Source organism: Lepus europaeus, chromosome X (assembly GCF_033115175.1).
Source record: "Lepus europaeus isolate LE1 chromosome X, mLepTim1.pri, whole genome shotgun sequence".
NCBI classification, from domain to species: Eukaryota; Metazoa; Chordata; class Mammalia; order Lagomorpha; family Leporidae; genus Lepus; species Lepus europaeus.
This window is the reverse complement of record NC_084850.1, coordinates 682,792-709,815: the sequence shown is the minus strand read 5'-3', so window position 1 is coordinate 709,815 and position 27,024 is coordinate 682,792. Positions and strand designations below refer to the sequence as shown.

General features: G+C 58.9%; 2 protein-coding genes across 11 annotated transcripts in view; one reads left to right on the top strand and one right to left on the bottom strand.

Moving 5' to 3' along the window:
- LOC133753472 (host cell factor 1) overlaps positions 1 to 22,386 on the bottom strand; it is a 26,151-nt gene extending 3,765 nt beyond the window's left edge. The window contains exons 1-24 of one of the 9 annotated variants that reach the window (XM_062184115.1): positions 21,061 to 22,386; positions 14,517 to 14,665; positions 14,075 to 14,235; positions 13,181 to 13,389; positions 12,202 to 12,286; positions 11,638 to 11,744; positions 9,941 to 10,120; positions 9,797 to 9,870; positions 9,496 to 9,589; positions 9,052 to 9,212; positions 8,367 to 8,564; positions 7,790 to 8,014; positions 7,525 to 7,629; positions 7,073 to 7,292; positions 6,648 to 6,790; positions 6,411 to 6,549; positions 5,949 to 6,169; positions 3,887 to 5,360; positions 3,458 to 3,618; positions 2,328 to 2,904; positions 1,647 to 1,970; positions 1,318 to 1,436; positions 1,097 to 1,234; positions 164 to 349 (exon numbers count right to left, since the gene is read on the bottom strand). In XM_062184115.1, coding sequence (XP_062040099.1) covers positions 164 to 349; positions 1,097 to 1,234; positions 1,318 to 1,436; positions 1,647 to 1,970; positions 2,328 to 2,904; positions 3,458 to 3,618; positions 3,887 to 5,360; positions 5,949 to 6,169; positions 6,411 to 6,549; positions 6,648 to 6,790; positions 7,073 to 7,292; positions 7,525 to 7,629; positions 7,790 to 8,014; positions 8,367 to 8,564; positions 9,052 to 9,212; positions 9,496 to 9,589; positions 9,797 to 9,870; positions 9,941 to 10,120; positions 11,638 to 11,744; positions 12,202 to 12,286; positions 13,181 to 13,389; positions 14,075 to 14,235; positions 14,517 to 14,665; positions 21,061 to 21,253 — 5,643 coding nt within the window. In that variant the 5' untranslated portion in view covers positions 21,254 to 22,386. Of the gene's footprint in view, positions 1 to 163; positions 350 to 1,096; positions 1,235 to 1,317; positions 1,437 to 1,646; positions 1,971 to 2,327; positions 2,905 to 3,457; positions 3,619 to 3,886; positions 5,361 to 5,948; positions 6,170 to 6,410; positions 6,550 to 6,647; positions 6,791 to 7,072; positions 7,293 to 7,524; positions 7,630 to 7,789; positions 8,015 to 8,366; positions 8,565 to 9,051; positions 9,213 to 9,495; positions 9,871 to 9,940; positions 10,121 to 11,637; positions 11,745 to 12,201; positions 12,287 to 13,180; positions 13,390 to 14,074; positions 14,236 to 14,516; positions 14,666 to 21,060 lie in introns of all 9 variants that reach the window. The other 8 variants (XM_062184116.1, XM_062184108.1, XM_062184109.1 and 5 more) reach the window with 8 other exon arrangements.
- On the top strand, positions 22,370 to 27,024 carry TMEM187 (transmembrane protein 187). Of its 2 annotated transcripts, none has more exons than XM_062184118.1 (2): positions 22,370 to 22,832; positions 25,854 to 27,024. In XM_062184118.1, exon 2 carries the CDS (start codon positions 26,091 to 26,093, stop codon positions 26,880 to 26,882), a length of 792 nt encoding a protein of 263 aa, XP_062040102.1. In that variant the 5' UTR covers positions 22,370 to 22,832; positions 25,854 to 26,090; the 3' UTR covers positions 26,883 to 27,024. The 2 variants fall into 2 exon arrangements, with proteins under 2 accessions (XP_062040102.1, XP_062040101.1); XM_062184117.1 differs by lacking the exon at positions 22,370 to 22,832 and adding an exon at positions 23,098 to 23,256.

The window sequence follows — 27,024 nt, the reverse complement described above, 5'->3', positions numbered from 1 at the left end:
CATCCTTGGGGCTCCCCTGAGTCACCCCTGCCTGGCACTGTTCCCGTGACCTGCCCTAGCACAGATAGGGAGTGCTGAGCGCGTGCACTCTGTTGTAAGCTGTTCCGCACCCTGCAGGCAGAGGACCAACCAGAGGCAGAAGGGTACATGCAGCAAGACTCACTTTGCTGATTTTAATGGCACAAGGGGCCCCTGGGAAACCAGGCAGACACGTCTTAAATGCTGAGATCTCGCTGAATGGCCCCCGGCCACAGGCGTTGATCCCAGCCACACGAAACTTATAGGCTGTGCCCGGCTGCAGCTCCTGCTTCTTCAGTTGGTTATAGTCAGGGACAGTGCCCGAGTCATCCTGGGAATAGAGGACGGAACAGAAGAGGGAACAAAGAGACACAAAGCCCACTGTCAAGAAGGCAGCTCAGAGGCGGGCGTCTGGCGCAGGTTAGGATGCTGCTCGGGATGCCCACCATCCATCCCGTGTTGGAGTGCCTGGTTCAAATCGTGCCACCTCTGCTTGCGATCCAGCTCCCTGCTAATGCGTACCCTGGCAGGCAGTGGTGAAGCCCTGAACAGCTTGGCCCCGACACCCATGTGGGAGACCCAGGTTGACTTCCTCACTCCAGGCTCCAGCCTAGCCCAGCCCTGCCTGTTACAAGCATTTGGGGAATAAACCAGTGAATGGAAGATACCTGGCTGCCTTTCAAATAAAATGGGGAAGAAAAAAAATAAAGGTGGTAGCTCTGGGACCAGCAGAGGAGCCGTTTTTCATCCTGGGACTGGCACGGCCGGCCAGGAGGACTACAAGGGCAGAGGAGGTCAGTGATGGCTGTCCCTTCGTGGCAAGAAGGGCAGCACGGTAAAGCTGACCTGGGCCAGGTACCACCTTCAAGTACCAACAGCTGTCGCTTCTTTTCACTACCTCAGAAGAGCAGTCTCTACCTCTCTGACCTCAGGTTTCCTGGCTGCTCAAGTGGACCCAAAGACGGGGCAGCTTCCTCGGAGCCCCTGCTGCGGGTAGCAGACCCAAGCTTGTCTCTGCCGATACTTGCTTCACGGAAGGATCCACCCACCAAAGGGGTCAGCTCCTGGGGATACTTACATCTGACGGGACAGCATCATCTGGTGGCAGGAAATAGTGTGTCACCATTACATTGGTGCCCTTGATGACCCCCACATCAAACCACTGGTTCTCCTTCTTCACGGGAGCTTTGCTGGGTGGGGGCGGCAGATCCGGCTTCTGGAAAACCAACAGGCCCTCAGCATTCAGGACCTGGAAGCAGCCCCTCACTCCTCCTCCAGGTCCCGTTAGACTCAACTCACCACACCGAGGGACTCAATGCCATTGGCTACTTCAGTCAGAGTAGCTGCAGCCTGTAGCTTTGCTGGGCTAGCTACCACAACCGGCTGGGGGGCCACAAATGTGTTGGATGGGGCCAGGCCTGGAAGGAGAGACAGTGTCAATGGGGAAGGTTCTAGAGACCTGCCTTCCACACAGGGCCTGGGCCTACTGGCACCCTTGTCCTGCTCTTGCAGGACCCTGCCCACCCCCTACCCAGCGAATCACTAATTCATTCCCAGGTCGCGAGAGACCTCTCTTCAATCCACTGAGCTCCCTAGGGCAAGCATTAAAGCTCAAGTTCCCCACTCACTCTCGGTGGCTGTGGAGGGCAGTAGCGCCACAGTGCTAGGCACGGCCCCGGCCAGCTCACTGAGACAGTTGCTCTCGATGGTCGGGTCATTGAGGCTGTCCGCAGGAGCCAGGGCCTCGGTGGGGAGGTGCTGCTGCTGGGCCTGGGCCTGGGCCTCCTGCAGCTGCTGCTGCTGCTGCACCAGCGCAGCCAGCTCCTGCTGCGTCAGCACGATCGGGATGGTGGTGGCCTGGCCCTCCTGCCCCTCGGCTGACAGGTGACCCAGCTCTGCCTGCGTCACAGCCGCCGCTGCCTCAGACGTGTCCATGGGCTCCCCAGTGCCTGCTCCAGGATCAAGCGAAACACTACTTAACAGGAACGTTGGTGCGCATGCCCAATGCACAGACTATGCCCCCGACGGAGGTGCTCAGAGCTGATCCCAGAGACCCTGCTTCCCAAACCACCTTTATCTCAGCCTCTTCCCACTACAAGGGGGACCTGGCCAAGGGGCCCTGCCGCCTTCCTTTCCACTAATGGCCACCTGCCTGGGCCCACGAGGCGATGCTCTCCATCACGTGACTCGTGCCACCTTCAGGGTTCAGGGGGCCTTTTCCTCCCAGGATGTCCCCATAGCCTTTCATCTAGAGCTGTAACCCCTTGAGACGGTCCCATCTTCCCTTTGGGCTCCCGGGTGACACCTACCCATGACGGCCTGCTGTGCAGCCTGGAGTACCGCCTGGATGGCCAAGGCCTGGGCTTCCTCGGTGGCTGCAGCCTGAGCAGCTGCTTCTGCGGCAGCGGTCACTGCCAGCTCCTCAGGGGTGAGCCCTGTTACCATGAGGGTGGTGGTGCCCGCCTGGGCCTCGGCCATCAGCTCTTGGGGAAGTGACAACTGGTCTACTTCGGACTGGGTGGGCGGGGGTGGCTGTACCACCACCGTGGCCACTACCGCTGAGCTGGTAGGCTCCTGGCCTGAAGATGGGTCCCCTGTGCTGCTCAGATCCACGGCGGCCTGGAGCTCAGGGGCCTGGGAGGCTGACAGGACCTCGGTGGTCTCCCCCATCAGGGGTGTGGAGGCAGACTGCAGGAGTTGCCGTGGCGGCAGCTGCTGGCGAGGCCCTGGTGAGACCTGGAGTTCCTCTGGGGGCTGCAGGATGTCAACAGCAGAGAAGGGCATGTCAGAAGTTTCTGTGTTGGCTATGGTCACCGTTATCGTGGCTGGGATGGGGACTTCAGTAGTCAGAGCCCCTGGGGTAGTCTCAGTCACTGATGAGATCTTCTAGAAAGGGAGAGAAGCCCCCGTCAGAGGGGAGGAGAGGGAGGCCAGAACCAGGCAGTGGGGCTGAGGAGCAACATAGCTGCCGTGTTTCCCTGCCGGCCTCCGGATTTCATTCTCGATGGGCTACTTCAACGCCATGTTATCAGGGGTGCGGGGCAGCAGTTCACAGAATGGCATGAGACATGTTGCGAGAGGACAGAGCCATGAGACACCCTAGTCGCAATAAGCCTGTTCTCAGAGAGGACGCCTGGCCTAGACAAGGGGGTAGACACCTCCTCCCCACCCCCTACCTCACCCCACTGTCTTCCTTTTACAGGCTACAGGAAATGATTAGGACTACAAGTGCCCCATTGCCACTGAGGTCCTGGGATTCCTGCCTGCTGCCTCCTTTCTTGGCAGACCCCAAGGCTGTCCTTATATGGTCTGCAAAAGGGCCCAAGAGCGATACCATGTCTGGTACAAGAGTGACATCTGCTGTCCGGTTCGGGAACATGTTCCCACGGACCAGAGGCACAGAGGGCAGGAGAATGCTGAGGGAGTCCTGGACTCTTACCGGCACAGAGGGGCCTGGGACAGGTGTGGACTGTGTCACAGTCGTCACAGCTCGCGGCAGAGTGGCGGACACAGTTGTCGTGATGGCACCAGCGCTGGTTATGCTCACGTCACCCTGGCTGCTCTCCACCTCTCCCTGATCACTGGCAGCTGGTGGGGGGTCTGTGGGGGTAACAGACACAAGGCCGCTGGGCAGGAGCTCCGAGGCCTCCATTTGGCTTCAGCTAGCCTTAAGTGAGCAGAGCAGTACAGGGCGGCCTACCTGGGGATCCTGTCGTTTGTGCTGCACACAGCCAGACCACCTCCACCCCACCCCGCTGGCAAAACGGGTGCAGAGAACGTGTTGGGACTCTAGACAGACTTCTCTACCACTGCCTTGGTCTTCTGAGCCCTGGGAGACCACACGTGCTAGGTCCACTGCCTCACTCACCTTGGTTTGAGCTCATGTTGGAGGTGACAGTGGTGGCTGTGTGTGTGGTGCCCGTCTCGTGGGTCTCACACGGGGGATTGGAGCACACCCTTTGCGTTGGGAACGGAGCAAGCAACGTGGCACTAGCCTGTTGGGTGACGGCGGGTGGTGCTGTCACCTCCAAGCTGGACTCCAGGGTCCTGTGGGAGGTGGCGGCATCAGGGAGCAGGGCACCCACGCTGACCGACATGGTGGTGCCAGTGGAAGTGGTCTGGTGCGTCTCGCAAGGGCGACTCGTGGGAGGCTGCTGCCCACCCTCAGGCTGGCCTGCACCCCCATTTGAGGTGGCAGTGGTGGCCGTATGCGTGGTGCCTGTCTCGTGGGTCTCACAAGGCGGGTTGGAGCACACCCGCTGGGCGCTGCCTGCATTGGAGGTAGTGGCGGTATTGGTGGTACCCGTCTCGTGGGTCTCACACGGCGGGTTGGAGCAGACTTGGGTCACGGTGGCTGAGGGGCACAGCAGCGCCTCCAGACCTGTCACAGTCACAGTGGTGCTGGGTGAGCTGGACTGGAGGCTGTCGTACACAGGTGTGAGCGGCCCCCGCACCACAGCGGGGCTGTTGCTTGTGTGGATGTGAAGGGTCTCCAGCTGGCGCCCCAAGGGCATGTTCTTGCTGCCAGGTCCACCTGGACCGACTCTGCTGCTCAGAGGTGCCAACTGCACAAAGGTAGTGCCGTGGCCCCCAGCCTCCAGTGCCATGCTTGGCCCCAGGAGTGGCCCGGCAGAGTATGGGACCCCAGTCGCCATCACAGTCATGGTGGTACTGGTTGCACTGGTCTGGCGGGTTTGGCATTGGGGCTTCACAGAACCCTGGGCTCCCTCTGATCCCCCAGCAGCCACCCCGATCCGGACCACAGTGGGTGTGCTGGTGGCACAGGCACGGCGGGCATCACGCTGCTGGCTGGCACCGATGCTGGACACGGCGGTGGTGGCGGTGCTGGTGGTGCCGGTCTCATGGGTCTCACAGGGCGGGTTCGAGCAGCCGTGCTGCCCGGCCATGTTGGAGGTGGCGGTGGTGGCGGTGTTGGTGGTGCCGGTCTCGTGGGTCTCGCAGGGCGGGTTGGAGCAGACGCGGACCACGCTGCCATTCTGCTGCGCCACCGCTGAGGTCACAAGAGTAGCAGCTGCCTCCTGCCTGTCACAGACAAACTGCACTTGGGTGGGCTGGGGGTGTCCCCCAAGGTTAGCCACCACCGTGGTGGTGGCCGTGTTGGTGGTGCCAGTCTCGTGAGTCTCGCAGGGTGGGTTGGAGCACACTAGTGTCACAGTGCCAGGCTGCACGTCACCCTGGCCCGAGTCGGCAATGGTGACGGTGGCTGTGGGCTGTTCTGTGGTGGGTGAGGCCAGAATGGACACAGGGAGGTCGTGCACAGGCTGCGCCTCAACTCCACTGGGCGCTGTAATCAGAGTCACCTGGGTGGGCTGGGAGACAGGCTGTGGAACACACAAGACCAGAAGAGTTAGTGCTACAGCTGGTCCTGCAGTGTCACCCGTGCCAATCAAGACCACCAACTCCTAAACAGTCCTTGCAAATTCAAGATCCAATTGTCTTCTGATCCCAAGACACTGGCTCAGTCACCAGGGAGGAGTTGCCACTCAGCCACCAAGGGCAACCGCACAGAGAAGGGGCTGTGAGGCAAGGCCCAGGCAGGGGAGGGGCCTGTGCCAGAGGTAAGCGCCCTGCCAGGGAATGGGACCCCCCCGGCCCCGCCACCATGACACACAAAGGCCAGCAAGACACACTTCTCCACATTCCAGGAATTCAGCTTAGGAACAGTATGGAGAGAAGAAACACTACGTATACACCCAAAAAGCACTGATATCCTCTGTTACGTTACAAGAGGAAGAACCTGATGGCCAACACCCACACATGGCTGAAGCACGGTGCCTCCCTGACGAGCGGACAATGCCAGGGACTGGGCGCCAACAGGGAGAACGTCTCAGGTAAGGGGAGCCTGGTCGCCGCTGCACCCAGCAGCACAATGCCCTGGAGACAGAACGTGTCCCTGGGCCCAGTCCTACCTGCATGGTGATGGTGGGGGTGCTGAGCCCACCAGCTGCCGTCAGCGTGGTCTGTGCAGCCGACACTGTGATGGCAGTGGGGTTGATCACTTGGCTCGACAGGGTGGCAATGGTGCCCAAAGTGGTGATGGGCGTGGCCAGGGAGGCGCTGGTACTGTGGCCCCCAGCTCCAGCGAGGCTGGTAGAGACAGTGCCTGTCACCGTGCCTAAAGTTGTGACACCTACAGGGAGGCAGGGTGGGAGGGAGAGGCGGAAATGAGGCCTGTCGCTGCTACCACCTTTGCAGCAGCTTTTCTCCCTGGAGGAGGCTGGGCTGCCAGAAACCCTGAAGGGTAGCCATGGGAGACAGAAGGCTCTGGAGAGAACATCTGCTACCCTCCCCAGCCGGACCGCAGGGATGTAGTCACAAGAGGAGGGATGGAACCCGGCCACTGCTCAGGCCCTGACCCGTGGGCTACACACCTGTGGTGCCCTTCACAACCAACGTGGTGACAGCCGGCTTGACGGCAGAGACAGTGACGGGGGTAACCAGGCGAACACCCCCCATGGGCACGGTGCGGAGGATGGTGCCTGGCTGTCCAGGGGCCCCCTTTAGCACCACCTGGAACAGCAAAGGAAAGTGCCACCAACGTCACTCCTAAGCTGGCTGGATTGGACTGGAGGAGACTGGCCTGAGGAAAGGGCCGGGGCATGCCTCACCTGGGTCACTCCCTGCTGTCCATGGCCAGTGGCAATCTTGGGGACAGCAGTGATGATCTTGGCAGGTGCTCCAGTTCCTGAAGTCATAACCTTGGTGGTGATAATGGTGATGGGGGACTTGATTCCAGGACTGCTCGTCACACCTGGACAGAGAGACGGGCCCAGGAATTCAGCCTTGGGAGGGTCCCCTGGCCCAGTGTCTCCCCTGCCGCCTCTAGATCAGAAGGAAGAACTATAAATTGTCGCCACGACCCTGCCATCTCCCTCCAGACCTTCAAACAGAAATGCAAGCAGGGGATCAAAAAGGGGAACCAAAGCAAACTCGAAGAGCACAGAGCAACTAGCTTCCATTCCCCTTCCTGGTGTGACTTCACCTCCTCACCAGCCAGAAGCTACAGAATTCACACAGTGGGGCAGGCTCCTACCCGTGGCGCCCGCCTGAGTGATGATGGCTGACATGGGGATGGTCTTGATGATGGTGGTCGTGCCAGGTTTGGTAGTACTGGGGGAGACGCTGCTGATGCCCAGGATGGTGGGCTTGGTTCCCGCCCCACTGGCCTGCGTGGTAGTGATGATGGTGGTAGGCTTGCCATCCGCTGAGGTCACCAGCTTCAGGATTGTCCCCGCTGGCAGGGGCCCTTTGGTCTGAAAGGGGTAAGCAGGTAGATGAGCGGGCTACCCTGTGATGGCAGCCTAAGGAGCTCAGGGGGTATTCTAGGTGCTGTGGATGATGGGACTGGGCTGTAGGACTTCCTGAACTACACATCTTGGGGGATCCCCCATGGGCAGGGATTCAAGTCTGGGCTGTGGCCTGGCACCCACTCTTGCTTATGAGGCAGAGGAAGGGGACCACTTGTGGCACGGACCAAGAGCTCACCTGGATGATCTGAGTCACGGGGCCCGTAGATGCCTGACCTGTAACCGCTGAAGTCTGAACTGGTTTGGTCTGGACTACTGACATCACTTTGCCCAGATTGGAAATCTGGAAAGGAAAGAAAGCAGTAGGGAGTGACCCGGAAACCAAACAAGGGCATGGCCTGGGCTGGGGCTCTCCTGGAGCTGGCCCAGAGCAGCAAGTCACCACTGGCAGTCATCGTGGCCTGGCAGCTGTCACATGCCGCCAGGTGGTGCCTGTCACTCACCAGAGCACTGCCTCCTGGGACAGAGATGGGACTCTTCACGAGGGTGATGGTCTTGGTGACCCCACCCACCACTGTGGTCACCACCTGGGCTTGCTGGGCCACCGTCACAGTCCCCGACTTGTGCACCGTGATGATAGGGCGGGTGGATGTGTTGGCAGCGGAGGAGACCGATGTCCCCACCTGGGCGGCTGCAGTCTTCAGCATGCGGGTGGCCGGGTTGCTCACCTAGAGGGGACAGAGATACATGATGGGCGGTGCCACCACCCAGAATGCCCACAGAAGGCTTGCAGCTTCAGCCTCATCTTCCCCCTCTCCTCCCCTATCCCAGGCCAAAGAACAACACATTTTGAAGGACACAAGCAAGCTGAAAGATTACAGGTCTAGCCTAAGGCTGTCGCACCCCTACCTAAGGGTGACAGCTTTTTCCACAGCCCACGCACGCACCAATTGTGGACCAATAACCTGAGGGTTGGTCCAAAGCCCAGAAGGAGTGACCACTGTCGTCAGATGAGTGACCAGAAGCCCCCAGTCCTGAGGCTGCCGGCTCAGAAACAGGACCAGAAAACCTAATGCTCACCATGACTGGCGAGGAGGCCACCTTCACAGTAGCCGGGAGGGTGGTAGTGCCGGGTGTCACGGCCACGGTTTTGACAATGGTGGTGCCTGCTGGGACACTCAGCACTGTGGGCGCCGAGGAAGGAGGGATCTTCTGGGTGGCAGCGGCAGCAGCTGCCAGCGCAGCCATCCCGCTCATCTGGGGGTTACTGCCGATGACCTGCGGTGGGCACGGGGAGCGTGAGCCTACAGGGCGCCGCCTGCCTCCCTGCTCTGCAGGCCTCAGCGGAAGGGCTCAGCCCTGCCCAGCATCTCTTGGCTTTCCCTGCAGCCGGCCCCAAACACGAGCAGGCACAGCAATCCCAGCAGCAAAGACCAGAGTCAGATACAGTTCCATTTCTCACAGGCCTGGGTCAAACCCAGCTGGCTAATCTCCCCTCAGGCTCCAGGACCAGAAAGCCCACATTCAAAATGCCCTCAGGATCAGATGGAAGGTGACCGTCTTTGAGGCAAGAACTTATTAACTCTTGCCACATCTTCCCGAGCTATCACCATCAGCACTTTACAAATGCTGGAAAAGCACAGGTTATGCGGTACAGGTGCAGGCTGGGACTGGGCCTCTGTCAGAGTGCTTCCTATTGATTCTACTGGATCCCTGCAAGATCCCACCCCCGCCCTCTAAGCCCAGCCCAGCGACCATTCCTCACCGTCCCTTGGGCACTCTGCGTTGGCACAACCATTCGCACGCCAGCGGGAAGGGAGGTCACAGTGACAGGGGCTTTCCCAGGTTGGCTGGCAGGCCGCATAGTGACCAATGGGGTTCCTGTTGTAGCCTGAGGTCCAGTCACTTTGAGAACAGCAGGAACGCCTGCAAGAAGGGGCCAACTGTCAGCAAGTCACCCTGCACGTCACATCCCAGCTCCTCTGCTAACTTCAGCACACACACTTGCCCTGCCCTGCCTGCGCTGTGTCTGGTTGGTCCCTGCCCCCAGACGCCTGGTTGTCTCCGGCAGCTGGGCCTTCTTACCCTGCCCCACCCTCAGGAACATGCCCGAAGAAGTCGCCAGCTGCTGGGCTGCCGACTTAGTTTAGCTGGCCCAGGGAAGCACAGCAGCAGCCCCTACTCAGGTACTGAATGCCCCCAACCTTACCTTGGGTCCTGGCTGCAGTGGGCACAGATATGGAGCTGCCTGGCACCGTCGGCAAGACCTGGATGGTGGTGGTGGTTGGGGGCGCAGCAGCAGCCTGGGGCAGGAGCGTGATGCCTACTTGGGTTAGCGGCTGCACAGCAGGCGCGGCTGCTGCTGGGGCAGGGCTCTTGGGAGGGTTGGCGGGCACAGACGGGACTGGATTGGGTGTGGGGGAGGTGGCAGTAGCAGCCGTGGCAGGAATGTCATATTTCTGGAGCTGTAGAAGGTAACTGTCGGCTGTTGCCACTGCCCCCCAGCTCACCTCCAGGGAGTTGGTGTTGGCTCGTACCAGTTGCACCCGGGCCGGGGGAGGTGGCTTTTCTGTAAAGAACACCACTGGTAAGGGGGGTGGGTGTGTTAGCTTTCGGGATGGTAGCAGTGGGCGCCCAGTCGGACTGCATCTTACCTGTCTCCAGGTACCACAGGTCCTTACAGCATACTTGGTTGTTCCAGGCCTTGCGGTAGCCATCGCGCCCACTCCAAATGTACAAGCGGGTGTTGATGGCAACAGCACAGTGGCCGGCTCGAGCCCGGGGAATGTTGTCCTCCAATGTATCCATCAAGATGGTCTCCCAGGCCATGGTATCTAATGGAAAGAGGGGGGTGGTCAATAGAGGAAACCACCCCCCACCAAATGGCCCTTCACCCTTTTGCTGTCAGGGATGGGGGATACCAGAAGTTGTCAAAGATTAAGTTAAAAGCAAGCAAGCAAAAAAAAAAAAAAAAAAGCCTACAAGGCCAAAGAACAGCACAAAAAATGTAACTACGGGGGTGAGTGCTACGCGGCAGCAGGTTAAAGCCGCTGCTTGGGACGTCTGCATCCCGTATCGGAGTGTTGGTTTGAGCCCTAGCTGTTCCGCCTCAAATGCAGCTTCCCGCTAGTGCATCCTGGGAGGCGGTGGATGATGGCTCAAGTATTTGGGTCCCAGCCACCCATGTGCAAAACCGGGATGGAGTTACAGGCTCCTGGCTCTGGTCTGGCCCAGTCATCCTGACTGTTGTGGGTATCTGAGAGTGAACCAGGGGATGGAATGTATTTCTCTCTCTCTCTCTCTCTCTCTCTCTCTCTCTCTGGCTTTCAAGTAGATGAAAATAAACAAACATTTAAAAAATATAAACTTGAAAGCCACAAACAAAAAACTGGGAAAATATTCAAAATGCAGTTTTACCTAACTTATCACATAGTGAAACCATGCACAGAAAGACTGGTAAAGGGGAACAGAGTTTGTAGAAAAACCAATAGATTCCATGAGGAAACACACACCCTCAGTCAAAATGAGAGAAATGCAAATGGAATCATCAGGTGTCTGGCAGTTCTGTGACGGCTGCACATGGGGCTCAATATGCACATGGGCCGGGGGTGGCCCATGGGGCGCTTCAGTCACCTATCAGGCTTGGCCAAAGTGGTCTGTTGTGGCACCCCCAGCGCAGTCCACTTTGACACAGCCTCTGTGCAGGGTGGTGTGCCTACATGTGATGGCAACTCTACTCTTCAGTGTTTACCCTCTGCATACGCATTCAAGTGGGTGGGAACAGCACAAGGATACTCACAGAGCAGCATCTGTACAAGTTATGGCACCTCGATAGTAACTCAAGTGGGTGGGAACAGCACAAGGATACTCACAGAGCAGCATCTGCACAAGGTACGGCACCTCGACAGTAACAAGAGAACGAGGCTGCTCGCTGGGCAGGGATGGGGAATACTCTCCAAGACGTAGGAAATGGAAAAGGCCAGGCGTGGCCTGCCATTTGTTTGCTTTTAAAAGAAGCTGCAGCTAATGCTCGCGTGTGTAGAAGTCTCTGCAGGGTGGACAAGAAACCACCCACGTGGCTGACTCTGAGGAGGAAAACTGGGAGGAGGGAGGGGAGCTCTGCATCGTGTGTGCCTTTGTGCTTTCAGATGCTGGACCAAGTACATGAAGAGCCTATTCAGACAATGGAAAAGGGGAACATTGCTTCCAGCATTCTGCGCACTGCATTCTTCTGGTAGAGTCTAGAGGGAGCCTTGGGCCCAGCTCTGCTCCCTGCACATCCCCCACACAGCCTTCAGGGCCGAGGAGGGGCAGCCTCCTGCAGGCCACTCGGAGCCCGAGGAGGCCATACCCAGGTTGAGACAAGCCAGCGTGTTGGTACACTTCCACTCCTTCTCGTGTGTGGCCACTTTGACGTCATCCATGACAAGAGGCACCCAGCCACCAAACACGTACATTCTGAGAGGGGGAGGGAAGAGTAGGAAAGGGTTGTAGAGGAGGCACCAAGCTAGAGGCCACCTCTTCAACCCACAAAGTTCTAAACACCTTCAGTGCTCCAGCTCTCCCCAGGAGGCTCCCAGGGTGCACGAGGCCTTCTGCCACGGTCCTCTCCTACCTGGTGGCTCAGCCCTCCTAAGAACTCTGCCTCTCCCTCTGCATTTAGAGACTCGGCTGCTTAACAGAACCATCTACCACAGTCTGCCCCCTAATGGAGGGAGCCTCACAGGCCCAGGAAGGGTCTCAAGGCTGGGCTTGTGTGCAGCCCCCTCCACTCTCATCTGTCTTCTCTCAGGGCCCAGTGGAGAGAGGCAGCCTCGGGTCTGAGGAACTGTCCGAACCAAACTGACCGAGAACCTTTTGGGAGGGAGGGCAGTGCCGGGCCAGGAAAGAGCAAAGCGGGTGAGCGGCTACTCACTTGTTTCCTATTGTAGTTGCCGAGTGGAGACTGCGAGGGAGAGGCGCCACCCCACTGAGACTGGGCTTATTCCATGTCAGGGTTTCTGTGTAGAGAGAGGAAGGGTTATCCACCCTGGATCAGACACAGAGGCTCTTCCCTGGACTCAGGAAGGCTCAGAAAGGCAGGTTCTGACCCAATGCAAGAATTCCACCCCTGACCTCCCTACAGCCCCTAGCAGGCCCTCTCACCATCACCCCAGTAGCCTGACTCTGGCATTTCCCGAGCTGTTTCGACCATCCAAGCAAGTGTTTCTTGCACTGTGTGCTGAGCCCCTGCTCTGAGACAGCACTGTTGTAGGGGTTGAGGGAGGCGCCGGAGCTCAGCCTTCAGCTGTGCCAGCCTTGTTTCCCCCTCTCCACAAAATGCACTCACCCTACCTATGCTGCCTGCCAGTTTGGGAAACATTGGGCTGAAAATTATTCTCACTACCTGTTTCTTTTGAGTGCCGACTCTGATCTATCGGACATCGTAACCAGCGTTCATACGCTCTCTCCTGTCAGCCAGCCCCCTAGTGGTTAACCACCTGCTCTTAACCCCTGACCTGGTGACCAGCCCAAAGAGCCCCCAGAGACCTACCGGTCTACAGACATCCAATCTTACTGCAACACTTAGACCAAGGCGTACCACTGCATATCCAGACTGAGCACTGACCGGTCAACAGGGAGAATTCTAGCATGCAAAGGCACTCATTTCTCCCCTCATCCTCCTACAAGCCAGCCAACAACTCAGGCAAGTGAACCTTGTTCTTTTTAAAACGTGACCCCACCAGCACAGGGCCGTTCTAGCTGTGTCAGTCCCACCCCACCATGACGAGAGCAAAGAGCTACGCGGGACACTTGTTCTCCATGAGCCCCACTCAGCACGCAATGATGGTCACCCGTGCGGCTAGCTGACCAGCAGACCTGCTGTACTACCGGAGTACCACCCAGCTTCTTACCAATATCCAGGGTCCAGAGGTCACCCAGCCTGCAGCCACTCATCCCTCCATAAATCACCAGCTTGGACTTCTTGTTATCCCTTTCAGTGTAGACCACAGCAGTATGTGACTCCCGGGGTGGGGGCAGCACCCCATAAGTGATGGGGATGTCCCAGGCTACCACTCCAGAGCCTGGGCGTAATTCCAGGATATACAAGTCATTGAGGTACCTGATGAAGAAAATTGAGTTGTGGCAAGTCTCGAATCCATGTGTCAGGGGCCTCAGTGAACAGTGGATGCCCTGGAACATAGTGGGGCTAAAGCCATGTGAACTCCAAGTTGCTCTACCCTCACCCCTGAAGGAGGAGGTCCCAGAAGCTAGAGGGTGAATTCAACTGGAGCAGCACACAGGGTGTATCAGGCTGCGTGGCAGTCTTGAATTCAGACCCAGCAGCAAGGCCTTCTGGACTGCTATGCACACAAAGCTGGGCATTATTCAAGGGCCTCCTCAGAGCAAGAAGGGGTGTCGGCTTGGGACTACCTCCAAACAGAAAGGCCCTTGGCCACGGGCCTTGGAAAATCCCCATCAGGAAACCTGTAGGCAGTAGAGGCTAAGAAGGAAAGCAACCAGCTCCAAGCGGGTTGGAGGAGCAGGGCCCAGCCCAAAGCCAAACAGGCCTCCACCTCCTGGCCCATCCCTCCTCCCACGGGGCCTGCACAGGATTGGACTTCGCCGCTGGAAGGCTTTCTCAGAGGGCATCTAGTGCCATTCTCACGTCACAGCCCCCAGCACGAAAGGGGACTTAGCCTCAGTGGGGTGAGCTGGTGCATCTGCTTGAAGACTCCGGTGAGCCTTGCACACGGGCAACCACACCTGCCCTGGGGGCTATCACAGAGAACAGGACTGAGCCTCACCTCGGAATGTTGTTTTTGGGGTCCTCACTATCGTTGGCCAGACCCCCGAACAGGTAGCATTTGTTGCCCACAAGGGAGAAGCTGTGGCCGAGCCGAGGACACGGAGGGGGCCCGTTTTTGGGCGTCTTTGCTTTGAGTCTCTTCCACTCCCATCGGCTTGCCTGCAAAATCAAGACTTGGAGATGGACTCTTGGAGAACAGACAGGTTGCGGTATAGGGAGAAGATGCTCTGGGGTGAGGGGAGCAAGCAGGCAGCGGGCCACTCGAGCCCTGTCATCTTCTGTGAGGCTGACCAAGTTCAGGGTTGTTTTGGCAGGTTCTTGAGCAGACACCTGCACCTGCTTGCTCTTCTCAATGCCCCAAGCCACTACAGTAAGGAATGCGAGGAGAGTCGCCCAGGGCTGAGGAGGGGACAGCGCCAAGGAGCTTTACACTCTGTTACCTGGAGCTCGTAGAGATCGTTGCTGTATTTCCCATATTCCACCATCCCACCAAACACCAGCAGGCGAGTACCGTCGCACACGAAGCCATAGGCGGCACACCCAGGGGGGATGTCCCCTCTCACAGCCGGAATGAACCACTGGTTAGTTGCTGGGGAACAAAAGGAAGCAGAAGTCAGAACCCTCGGAACCTTCAAGACCCAGAGCCCCCATCCCTCTTATTCCCCAAGTCTACAGGCTTCACGTGTGGTCAGAGAAAGGCGGGAATGACAACTGCCGCATCCCTAAGGAGCTCTGTCAACTGGACCGCTGGCACCTGGCTCCAGTCACTCTAACAGGTCGGAAATCAAGATAACGTGTCAGCTTCAGGGAACCTGGCCACCAACCTCCTTCCCCTACTGCTCAGTGGCTCATCACAAATGAACTTCTATAGTCCAAATACCCTCACTGTGGCCCCAGGCACCTCTTTCCGGGAGCCTACGGTTTCCTTCCCTGAACCACATGGTTGGGACAGCCAGAGCCTAGAGTTGTTGCACCTTTGGGTGACCTATGCAGAACCCGCTGTGGGCCAGTGTCCATCTTCTCACAGGAAGCCAGGAGACAGGCAAGGGATAGAGGTCAGCCAGAGCCAGCCCACCTTGCAGGCTTGCAAACCATCCCTGCTCCAACCTCCTACCTCTCTGTCTCCTAGGTGATGGTCCTCAGACTCAGCGGTAATGCCTGTGCCCCTCCAGAATATTCCCTAGCCAGAGATGACAAGGCAACCATGCAGTGCGTCTGTCACAGAAGCCTCTCAAACAGCCATTTCTAACTGGGGGCGGGGAATCCATCAGAGAGGGCAAATCAGACCCCAGGCTCTGCCTGGCTTCCCCAACACAGCAGTCAGCTTTCAGCAGGGATCATGCCCCTCCCTGGCTCGCACACCTGCTGTGCTAGGGCTTCTGGCAATGTCCTCCTCCCATTACACAGTATTTAAAGGGCTCTCGGAGGATATGCCACTCTCCTCCAAAACCCAAACCAGGGGCTAGATGCAGAGGCAATCCCACCCCTGTCTGGGTTTTCATGACACCTGAGATCTGAGTAAGTGGATTACAGGAAGGAGCTGAGAGCGTGGCTCCAGCAGCTGGGCACACACAGCAGAGAAGGGGAATCAACACTGTTGCCCTTGGGATATGGCTGGCGGGGAGGTTCCTGTGGACCAGTCCCAGCTGCTTTACTGCTCTCAGCCTAACTTTCCATATAGGATGCTGTGGTATTATGATATAATAAGAGAAATAACATTCGCTTTGCTGACCAAAAGAAGTGTCATGAGAGTAGGGATGGAAAAGGAAAATCGGTTTTTCACTTACTCACATGCATTCGGGGAAAAGGGGTTGGCCATGACCGTTATTATAGCCTCCACCACACTGTGGGTCATTGCCCCTACACCGTCACACCTGAAGCTGTGCAGGCAACGTGGCCAAGGGGCTGGTGCTCCCCTAAGACAGTCAGGCCTTGCCCTAGAGAAAAGTGCCTCCCCAGCTCTCCACTACCCAACTCCACAGGTCCCCTTAGCTGTTTTTAGCTGAGTCACTGGGACTCCAGGCTGCCCAGCACAGCCTTTCTGCCATATTCCTACAGGAGACGTGGGACGCGTGTACCCCCTGTGCACACGCACACTCACCTACCCAGAGCCCTACTCTCTGGCCCTGTCTCACGGTCCCAATGCAAAGACAAACCAAGAAAACAGGCAGCTTCTGATGGGGAAGCCGATCAAACGTCCACAAAGCGGTAGAGACAGCTTTGAACGATCACAGGAGGAGTGTCATCCATGTCAGCAGGAGCAAAGCCGAGAGACACCTGCGGGGCCACCACAGTTAAGCTCCCGGTCAACAAAGGAACAGAGTCCCGCAGGGGAAGTGACTTACCTGAGCTCACAGAAAACAGGGACAGATAACATCCTTGTCACTTACTGACTCAAAGTGATGGATACATGTCTGCCTAACAGCTCCACATACAGGCTGCCACTAGCTATCCTGGCTGGGGAAGCAAACAGCTATGTAGTCATAGGTCATGGCTGGGGACAAAGCCACAGGGCAGATGAGCTCAGCCGTGGCCTTCCCATCATACTGCGATCACTGACCCAGCAGGCCAGGCTCAAAGTGACCTGTGATGTCCCCAGGGCTCTTGAGCACCAGGAGCCGTCTAGGAGACACAAAATGTGCTCATCATATTCTAGAACATTCCAGGCAGGGCAGGGGCCGTCCTCACTCCCTATCAAGGCTGGGCTGCCAGGGAGTACGGTTCATGGTATGAAGGCCAACTCTGTTGGCTTTCTGCATTTCACTCACAAGTCCTGGTTCTGCCTCCAAGAGCACAAGGCAGCAAGCAACCACCCTCTTTTCCCTTCTCTCTGTCTCTTAAAGTCACTCAGTCGCCCCTCAGGAGTAAGTGGGGGGCGGGGGGGATAACATGTAGCCCAATTCCCGGAGCCCTGGTTCTGGGTATCTTCTGGCTTGTCACTGCTCTCAACACTGAGGGGAACCTGAAGAAGGGAGGCCATCACCTGCAGGATCCTGCACCAGACAGACACCACTCAGCCCCTCCCTCTATTCAGCAAGACTGAAGCCCTCGCTTCTGTGTTTTATCAGTACCCCAACCCCTGTCCAAGGCTTGCTGCTGTCCCACCACCATCCACACAGCAGGGCAGAGGCAGACCACCAAGTTCAAGAAACCATTTTCCTTCTGTCAATCTGAAACACTTTTCAGTGGCCCACACCCAGGCACCATGCTGGATCTGGGAGCACACCGAAAGAGCTGTGAACCAAGCTCGACCCTTGGAAGCACAGAGCAAGGGTGACACGGAAGACAGGGCTTCTCAGAGAGGTGACATCTGACCTGGGCCCTGAAGGATGAACAGGATTTCCCAACAAATTTAACAAGCAGGGCCAATCAGGAAGTGCCTGCCAAGAGCCCCCTGAGAAACGAGGTCAGCCTGGTATGCAGGGAGTGCAAATGTGATCCCAGCTTGATTTAATGGCCAATCAGATACAGGGACACATGAAAACGGAAGCCTTTCCAAGGAAATGCCTCATCGCCTGTTAATGGAAGTTCGAGACAGACCGCGGCACAGTCTTTGCAAAGGTCTGCAATCCTACTCGAGTCCACCACCAGCTACTGGGGCGATCCTGGATCTGTCACCAGACCCCGATTTCTTCATCACCAGAAATAAGGAAGTCCCACTAGATATTTTCCAAGGCTCTTTTCAACTGCGAGTCTATGACAGGGTGGATGCTGCGGTGCAGTGGGTTAAGCTGACACTTGGGATCCCCACGTTCCACATCAGAGAGTGGGTTCAGGAGCCAGCCACTCTGCTTCTGATCCAGCTCCCTGCTAATGGATCCTGGGAGGCAGTGGATGATGGTTCAAGTACTCGGGTCACTGCCATCTCCATGGGAGACCTGGATGGAATTTTGCGTTCCTAGCTTTGGCCTGGCCCAGCCCTGGCTGTTGGGAGCATATGGAGAATGAACCAACAGGTGGAAGATCTCTCTCTGCCTTTCAGGGAAAGAGAATCAAATAAACATTAAAAAGAGCCTATGACATTAGAGAGCCACTGAGGCAAAACCCGCCTTGGCAAGCACCACTGCAGGGGGGCATCCTATCCCATCCTTGCAGGGCAAGGAACCCTTCAGCTCAGAACCTCTGGGTGACCTGCTTTGCCGCGCTGAAATAAAATTCGAGGACAAGGACAGTAGCTACTCTAAGACCTCATAACGACCCGTCAAGTGTCCCACAGCCACTGAGGTGAGCTTGGTGAAGAGGAAGAAGCTCTTTCTCTCCCACCCGTACCCTTGCAGGGCACACACACTTCCCCAGGCCCTTCGTCACCCCCAGACTGCAGAGCTAGCCAAGACAGGGAGGCCCACACCCTGGTCCTGGCGCCTTTTCATCTAAGCGACAGGAATGCTTCCAGATCGGGTTTCTCTCCACAGGGGCAAGTCTTTGGGAGGACAGATCCTACAAAGGCCAAGGAGAGGAGGCAGAGGCGTACGGAGAACAAGTTCTGCCCTCATTTAAAATGAAACAAAGCAACAGGCGAGGCAGCTGCTGGGGGCAGCTAGGATGACTGGCAACACCAAGGCCGCCAGGACTCCGCAGGAACGAGACGCTGACTACTGAGGCCCAATGCTCATCAACACGTTCCCATTTCGCCACGACAAGGGTGAGACAGGGGTGAGGAAGCCGGAGCGGGGCTACTGGACACTCTCTGGAGAAGTCACCTAAGGAACTGGATCGCGACACTTTCCAAACTGCTCCCCTGGAGGATTCCCAGGGCTTCGTTTTAAGCAGCCCTTTGGAAGGCTGGCTATCCTCTAACACACAACCCATCTTTGGAGACTGCTAATGAATTAACACGAAAGTGGTCAATTCATTTTAATAAACTAATGAATATGCAGAGGCCCCAGGAAGCCAAGGCAGCGGGCAGTGGACTTTGGAGCTGATTGTAATTAGGCCCCTGCCCTACTTTCTAAAATTGCATTTCCCTGCCAGGGAGCCTGCTCCAGCCCTTACGAGAAGAGTCGGTCCAAGAAGTTGAAAAGGTGCTGTTCATGGCGACAGCATCTCCACCAACAGCCCCACCACTGCGGCAGTTGTAGTCCTCCCCTTGGCATTAGCTCCCTGGGGTAATTCTTGCCACCACAGTTGCCTGGCTAGCAGGCACACCCGCAACCCCCACCTAGTTACTACAGTCCCCCTCCCCTGCCCTAGGAAAGGTCCCATTCCCTGGAGGCAACAGGTACCAAGAGACAAGGGACAGAAAGGGTCACCAAGCAATCCACCAGCCTTTCAAATTCAACTTGGTAGGGGGCAAGAGAAACCTGGCCCTCTCCCTTGGGGTGGCGTGAGCCCAGCCCCAATCCTCTTACTGCTCAAACTGACTTTCTCCCTTGGGGCTTCCTGCTGCTAACTCCCCACCTCAAGAGCAAGGAGCTGACAGGCCAGTCAAGTTAAAGACAGTTGTGGGGGCCGGCACTATGGCACAGTAGATTAAGCATCTGCCTGCAGCACTGGCATCCCATACGGGTGTCAGTTCGAGTACCGGCTGCTCCGCTTCTGATCCAGCTCCCTGCTACTATGCCTGGGAAAGCAGAAGATGGCCTAAGTGTTTTGGCCCCTGCATGCACATGGGAGATCCGGAAGAAGCTCCTGGCTTTGGATCAGCCCAGCTCCAACTGTTGTGGTCATCTGGGGAGTGAACCAGTGGACCAAAGACCCCTCTCTGTCTCTCCCCCTCTCTCTGTAACTCTGCCTCTCAAGTAAATAAATAAGTCTTTAAATAAATAAATAAATAAATAAACAAACAGTTGTAGCCTTTTGGCATCCGGGATGTGAAGCCCATGCAGGCTTAGTGTCCAGAGTGGGAGGTGCCTTAGAGGTACTCCCCTAGTCCAGGGAGGACAGCCACAGGGCAAGGCGCCGGTCATGGGGCGAGGGGCCGTCTTCACGCCACCTGCAGTCTTCCAGGCTCTCACTGGAGAGAGCAGACACAGACCCAGTCTGGGTCCTGTGGGCCAGGGAGCAGTCCACGGGCGTCTCAGGGGCTAACCTCTGTGCTAGCTGTCCAACACCGGCCAACTGGGGGTGCGGGAGACACAGCTGCCGGCGTTCTGCACCAGAGTCCCAGCCAGGCTGCCCAGCAAGGGGCCCAGCGTGCGGCTCCCGGGAGGCAGGGGGGCAGAAGGCCACCTGGTGCATCAGGCATGCCTGGGGATGGAGAGCCTCCCCGCAAGCGCTGTGGCCTCGGGTGTGGGGAAGAGGCAGGACAAGCTGACAGCCCCTTCACCACACGGAACAGGTGAGGTGCGGGATCAACTAGCCCACTGCAGGGACGCCGGAAGGCACCGCACGGAAGACAAGCAACTTGAAAAGCCACAACAAGCACACCGCGCGAGTAAACGCCGAAGGCGGGGCGGCGTTGCGTCCCGTCCAATCGGTCCCCCAGGCCGGCGGGTCCGGTGGTCGGATCCCCCCGTCAGAGCGCCTGCCTCTTCCACAGGCGGAGACAGCGCTGTAACGGAGAGCGGGCACTGGCGTAAGGCGGCTCGGGGCCGGCGCGGGGTGCGGGGGAGGCACCCTGCTCCGCCAAGGGGACACATCCGCCCGCCGCCCCAGCCGGCGGGTAACGGTGTCGGCGTGAAGTCGCCAGCGCGCTGCCACCCCTCCCCCTCGCCAGTCCGACTAGAGGGCTTCTCCCAAGTACCAAACAGCCACCCTCACACACAGGAGCGTCCGGGGGTGGGAGAGCGGGGGGCGGACCGGGGAAAAGCAGAGGCACCAGGCAGAGCCAGGGGGAGGAGAAAGCAGATCGGCGGCGGCGGGGGGGGCTGAGGAGGAAGGGGGGAGGGATGGGAGGAGGGGGGAGAGGGAGAGAGAGGAGGGAGGGGGAGAGGGAGAGAGAAAGGGAGGGGGAGGGAGGAGGGCGGGAGGAGGAGAGGGCAGAGGAGGGAGCGGGAGGAGAAGGAGCGAGGGAAAGCTCGGAGGCGCCAGCGGCTTCGCACTCACCCGTGTTGTACACGTGCAGTTCGTCCACGATCCCCTCATTGCCGCCGCCGAACACTACGATGAGCTCCTTGATGGCCACGGCACGGTGGCCGTGGCGGGGTCGGGGCACCGGACCCGACCAGCCCACCACTCGCTTCCAGCGGGGCTGCAGGAGCACCGCTGGCGAGTTGGCGGGCGACACGGCCGAAGCCATAGTTCCAGGAGGAGGTGCGATGGGAAGAAGTCACCAGGCGGGAAGGGAGCCCCTCAATTCCTCTCTCACACACCCCCTTTCGTCTAAGGCAGCTCTCACTGAAGAGCGGTTCTTCACACAGCGGTGGACGACTCCATGGAGGCCGCCATCTTAGCTACACTCCTTCCCTCTGCCTCTTCCCTTTCTTCTCACTCGCCCCGTCTCCTCAAGAGCCTCCTGAAACTGTTGAGCGCCTCGCCCGGAGAAGCTGGAAGCCGCCGAGTCCTGCCGCTCTGACCATTCGCCCGGGCGCTCCCGCTTATAAGCTCGGGTGGCAAGACCTGGGAGCCGCCATCTTGAGCCGCCTCTCTCTCCTCCCTTCCTCAGTCGTAGCCCTCCCCCGCCGGAAATGGCGGAGCCCCGGCCCGGTTCCCACACCCCCAAGTCCCCAGCACTGGCCGGCTTCCGGGGCGGGTGGAAAACAGCCACAAGCGCCGCGGTCGTTCCAGCCCCACCGGCGCTCAGACCACAATTGTGGGAGCCGCCATCTTGAACCCGTCCCGCTTCCCCGCCCAGCGTTCAGTGCAGCCGCCGCTCGCAAAACCACCTCGACACTCCTGAGGAATGGAGGCGCGCCGAAAGCCGATGGAACCAGTTCGAACTCCCAGGAGTTGCTCGGGGCCTCGCGCCGTACGGCTCGTGAGGTCTCGCACCTCTCTTGAGTCCGCCTCTGCTCCTCAGGCTGCGCCTGCCGCCCTGGGAGCCGCCATCTTGAGACTAGCTCCCCATTCCCCCCTATTCTCTTCCTTCTGGGTCAGTTCTTGCACTCCAAACCAAATGCAAGGCAGCGTCCAATCCTCGCTTCCCTCCTCAAAACTCCTTCCCACAGAAGCCGCTCCAAAGAGCCAGAGTTAGGCCGCGGAGCGGCAACTGTACGGCAGGAGGAGCGGTAACGGCAGGGAGCTCATGCCTCCTCCCTGGGAGCCGCCATCTTGTGTGAAGAAGTAACAACTAAACATGGCGGCGGCTGTCGGGCGAGGGGGCGGAGCCGGGCAACGTCACTGTTCCCCACCCCCCGCCCTCGCACCGCTTCGCCTCTGGGCGCAAGCCTTTTAAAGGGTCCTGGCGCTGCCTCACGACGGGGAGGCTGGCGCCACTTTGCGCTCGGCTAAAGCTCGAGCGGTGCTTGGGTCAGAAGCGGACGCGCCCCGCCCCACAGCGCCCCCCGAGCGCGCCTCCACGCCTCCGCCCTGGGAGCCGCCATCTTGCCACTTCCCTTCGCCAGGCCGTCCGCGGGCGTCAATAGCGACTTTCAGCACAAAACAAAGATGGCGGCGGCGGCGGCATCTGGGGAATGCCCGGATGGAAATGCCAGCCCCCTAAGACGCGCTCGGCTCCGCCCCCCTGGGAACTGTCTCCCGGGTCGCAGAAGGGGCGCCCGCTCAGGGAGTTGCTTTTTTATTAGCAGTGGGCACAGGGGCACAGTTTGCTAAGAGTGGCAGGGAGGAGAGAGACATCAGACAGCCGTTTGCCCGCTCCGCACACCCGGGCAGCCGCAGGAGGCGGCTGGAGAGCCGTCGCAGGGAGAGCCGGAGGCGGGGTAAGAGTGGGAGGTGACGCGACCGAGCGCTCGGGGCCCAGGGGCGGAGCCGCCGCCCGCTCCCAGGCCCGCCGGCCCCGCCTCCGGGCGTCAGCGCCTTCGCCCGCGCCTCCGCTGAGAGAGCCGGACCGGGGCCACCGGCCGCCGCGCCGCCCTCCCCCACGCCGCGCCGGCCCGCAGGGCGGGCAGCTAGGCTGCCGGCGCCCGGGGCCGAGCGGGAGAGCGGGCGCGGGAGCGGCCTGCGTCACTCGCGTCACCCCGCGTCACCCCGTCCCGCCTGCTTCCCAGGCCCCGCGCCCCGCCCTACGCGCAGGCGCAAGGCTGCTCTTCGGGTCCGCCCTTTTTCGAGATTTGAATTTCCCCTAGCACAGCGAGAGAGGAAAAATACCCGGATGGTGATCGCTGGCCTTTTCGCGCCAATACTGTAAGTTCTCACAGCAACCTTGAGAGATGGGTACTGGCATCGCCCCCGGGCCCCGGGGCCCCTAGGCCGCCCGGGCGCCGCAGCGTCATTCTCACTGCCACACGCAGGCTGTACGCAGGGATCCGAGGCCGGGGTCCGCGAGCGCGGGCTGTGGACCGAGGACAAATAACGATTTCTCCGCTTGAGTTCGCCTTTATTTCCACTAAGCTCGAGTCGAAATTTGGCGTTTCCCGCAATGACAGCAGAGCACAGAGCATCAGCCAGAAGTGTGGCTTTCTCACCAGTGCAAATGGCCAGATCAGTTTAGATCCTGTAGCTTTTCTTGCTGCTTTCGTGGAGTTAGCGGAACTAAACTACACCATCTGCTTTAGAGTAACAATAGCCCCTTCGAGGTAGTGTCGTTATTTAAGTTGCTAGTAGATCCCGTAACAATGTGTTAGGAAAGAAGGGGGTGTGCTAGCGTTTTACACATTTGCAAACATTGTAATACCTACCAGCCCCCATGTGAAATGTATTTCCTGTATTTGTTTCCTTTTATGCAGTTAGAAGCACTCATTTGAAATCGGCCAAACAGACCTGTGGCCTAGCCACCAAGGGGAGCTGGCTTCCGTGGCTGTGCACCAGCTGTGCTGTGTGGCCTGGCCCAGTTAGACCTCACTTCCCTGGCCGAGCCAAGCCCCTCTCCCGGTAAAACCAGGAAGCTGAGCTGGTGGTTTCCAGGAAACCTGCATGAATTCAGCGTCGCTCTCCCGCCTCAGGGCCGTCGGTGAGGGAGCACAACAAGTGGTTGTCACATGGGCTACAGGACCAAGCCGCCACTTTGGCTTTGCCCAGAGGTACCCGAGGCTCCTGGTGAAACTGCAGCCCCAGGAAGCAAGGAACACGTTTTCAACCTAGGAAACACTAGGCAGCGCTTCCCTCAAAGACCCCCGAGCCACGGGCCCCTGCTGTTGCCCTGGGAGGAGCCGCGCAGGCGTGGCAGCGCAGGGGGCTAAGGGAGCTAGGCTGTAAAGGTGACAGCCTGCTCTCCACAGGGAGTCGGGCGGTTGGTTTGATCACAGGTCATTGTCAGCGTGGACTCTGTCCCGCAGCAGGAACGAAGAGATGCTGGCTGTAGTCAGGCGCTGCATGGGGAAGTGCGGCCAGGTGGGAGGCCAGAGGCAGTGGGCAGAAGGGTCTCCGGCAGGCCGGCTGGGAGGCAGAACTGGCCCGCAGAGCCCCAGGGCGCTTCCAGTGCAGCCATGGGGTAGGGATGTGATGGGGAGCAGCGCAGGACCCCGCTCCCTGAAGGCATGCGGCAACTCAGGAAGTGCACACAGGAAGGGGGCTCCTGTGTGCACGATGCCTCTGGCAGGGGCTGCCCCAGGCCCGGGAGGCGCAGGGCGCCCCTCTAGACTGAGATGCAGAATCTGGCTGAGGGTGTGGGTTGCTGCAGATCCTGAGCTGGAGGGAAAACTGGCCTGGGGCAGCCTGCTGGCCTCCTGTGCCTCCTTATCTCCTGCCCCCAAAGCCAGAAAGCTCAGGGCAACGCTCCACAGCCTCTCCCTCCCTGCCCAGAGGAGGTGGAGTGGCAGAAGTGAAGGGGCTCCACCACCCCCGAGGTGAAAGTGACCAGGGCTTCCCTGCCCACCGAGCCCACCCCACCCCGTGGGAGCCTCAGCTGCCAGGAATCAGAGCCAGGTGGTCTCCACCTGTGAGGCCCCTGACCGCACGCGCAGCCTGGCGCGTTCCCTGCCGAGGCCACGCAGGCCATGGCGGAGCTAGGACTCGCACACATGGCGGGGCAGCGCCCACAGCCTTGCTGTGTCCCCTGTGCCTGCCTGTTCACCTTGGCTTTGAACTCGTATCCCCGCTCTAGTAATACATTTCTTTTCTTTAAGATTGATTTATTTGAAAGGCCAAGCTACACAGAGGAGAGAGAGTGAACTTCCATGTACTGGTTCACTCTCCAAATGGCTGCAGCGGCCAGGGCTGGCTCAGGCTGAAGCCAGGAGCTTATTTGGGACCTCCTACGTGGGTGCAGGGGCCCAAACATTTGGGCCATCCTCTGCTGCTTTTCCCAAGTGCGTTTGGAGCCCCAGACCTGCTGAGGGTCAGTGAGAATGAAATTCTCTCTGGTTCTGTGATTGCTGCTGTGGCCTGAGGAATGGTGACTCGGGGCTTAGCACTTCGGCAGAGGGCAGGAGGGCGAACCAGGGAAGCCGGCCCCGGGGGACTCGGGCCGGGATCCCTGTGCCTCCCGACCTGGCCTCGAGTTCCAGAAGTCAGACTGCAAACCTGTTGTTGCTAGTTCAAGCAGGTACATAACGCAAAGGGCTTTGGGGCCGGCAACGTGCACATTTTTAAGCTTCTGCACATGGGAGGACCCATTCGGAGTTGCAGGCTGGGCTAGGAAAGGTGCGAGTGACTGCAGGCAGTGGCTTTAAGGGAACCCAGACACGGAGGAGGGATTTTATAGAAGCTTCTGGAAGCATCGGGTCATTGTCTTGGTTTTTCTGACAAAAACTGTTGACGGATCCTGAGACGGAGAGCGAGGAAGATGGAGGCTCTTCTTTGGATTTTTTTTTTCTAACCACACTCTTTTTATAACCACAAAGGAAAAAGGCAGACCGTTCCTCCGCTCGTGCCAGCCAATCAGCGGGACGGCTGCCTTCCTCCGCTGCCGCCGCCATTCTGGGGCAAGGCCGCAGCATCTGCATCGGAAACCGCGGGACTCCTTCGTGCTGGCTCAGCCGGGCGGCCTGGGGCCGTTTTGCAAATCTTCTCCAATTCGGAAACAGGCGAAGGCTGAAGGCTGCCCGCTCTGGGAAGCTGCGTGCCCCAGGGGGCGCCTCATGGAACCGGAGTCCAGGCGAGCCCTGTGCCACGTGGCCCTGGCCAGCTGCCTGTGTGCAGCCGCCGTCCACACGGGTGTCTTTGCAGGCGTCGTGGTGCAAGTGGGCCACGAGCACTACGCAGAAGTGCCGGTAGCCAGCCTCCCTGCCTTCCTAAGCATGCCATGCAACTCACTTGTGAACTTGGCCTACGTGTGCTTGGGCCTGTACTGGCTGCGGAGAGGTGCCAGCAGCCCGGCGGCTCGCTACCTGAAGGACGCCTTCGCTGCCATGGCCCTGGTCTACGGCCCCGTGCAGTGGCTGCGGATTGGGACGCAGGCGCACCCTGCCGCCGTCCTGGACCAGTGGTTCACGCTGCCCATCTTCGCCTGGCCGGTGGCCTGGTGCCTCTCCCTGGACAGCGGCTGGAAGCCCTGGCGGTTGCTGGCCATTGAGTTTCTCTCCCTGTTCAGTTACAGCCTTGCCCTGCTGCACCCCCAAGGCTTCGAAGTCGCACTGGGGGCTCACATCGTGGCTGCCGTGGGCCAGGCCCTGCGCACCCAGGGGCGCCATGGCAATGCCTCGACGGCCACCTACTTGGCCCTGGGTGTGCTCTCCTGCCTGGGCTTCGTGGTGCTCAAGTTGTGGGACCATGAGCTCGCACAGTGCCGTCTCTTCCAGCGCCTCACTGGTCACTTCTGGTCCAAGCTCTGTGATGTGTTGCAGTTCCACTTTGCATTTTTGTTTCTGACAAATGTAAGCCGTGGCCAGAGCCTCCGGCCTGAGGGGAAGCCGACGGCCCGTCAGCACTGACGACTTGCAAGTCACGGGCTTCGGATTCCAGGCGTGCCGCATGACGATCTACACAACCTCCTTCCAGGACAGAGACCTCGGCACAGGGAACACGGGTGTAATTGGAAACACTCAAAAATAAAATATCAGGGCATGAATGACC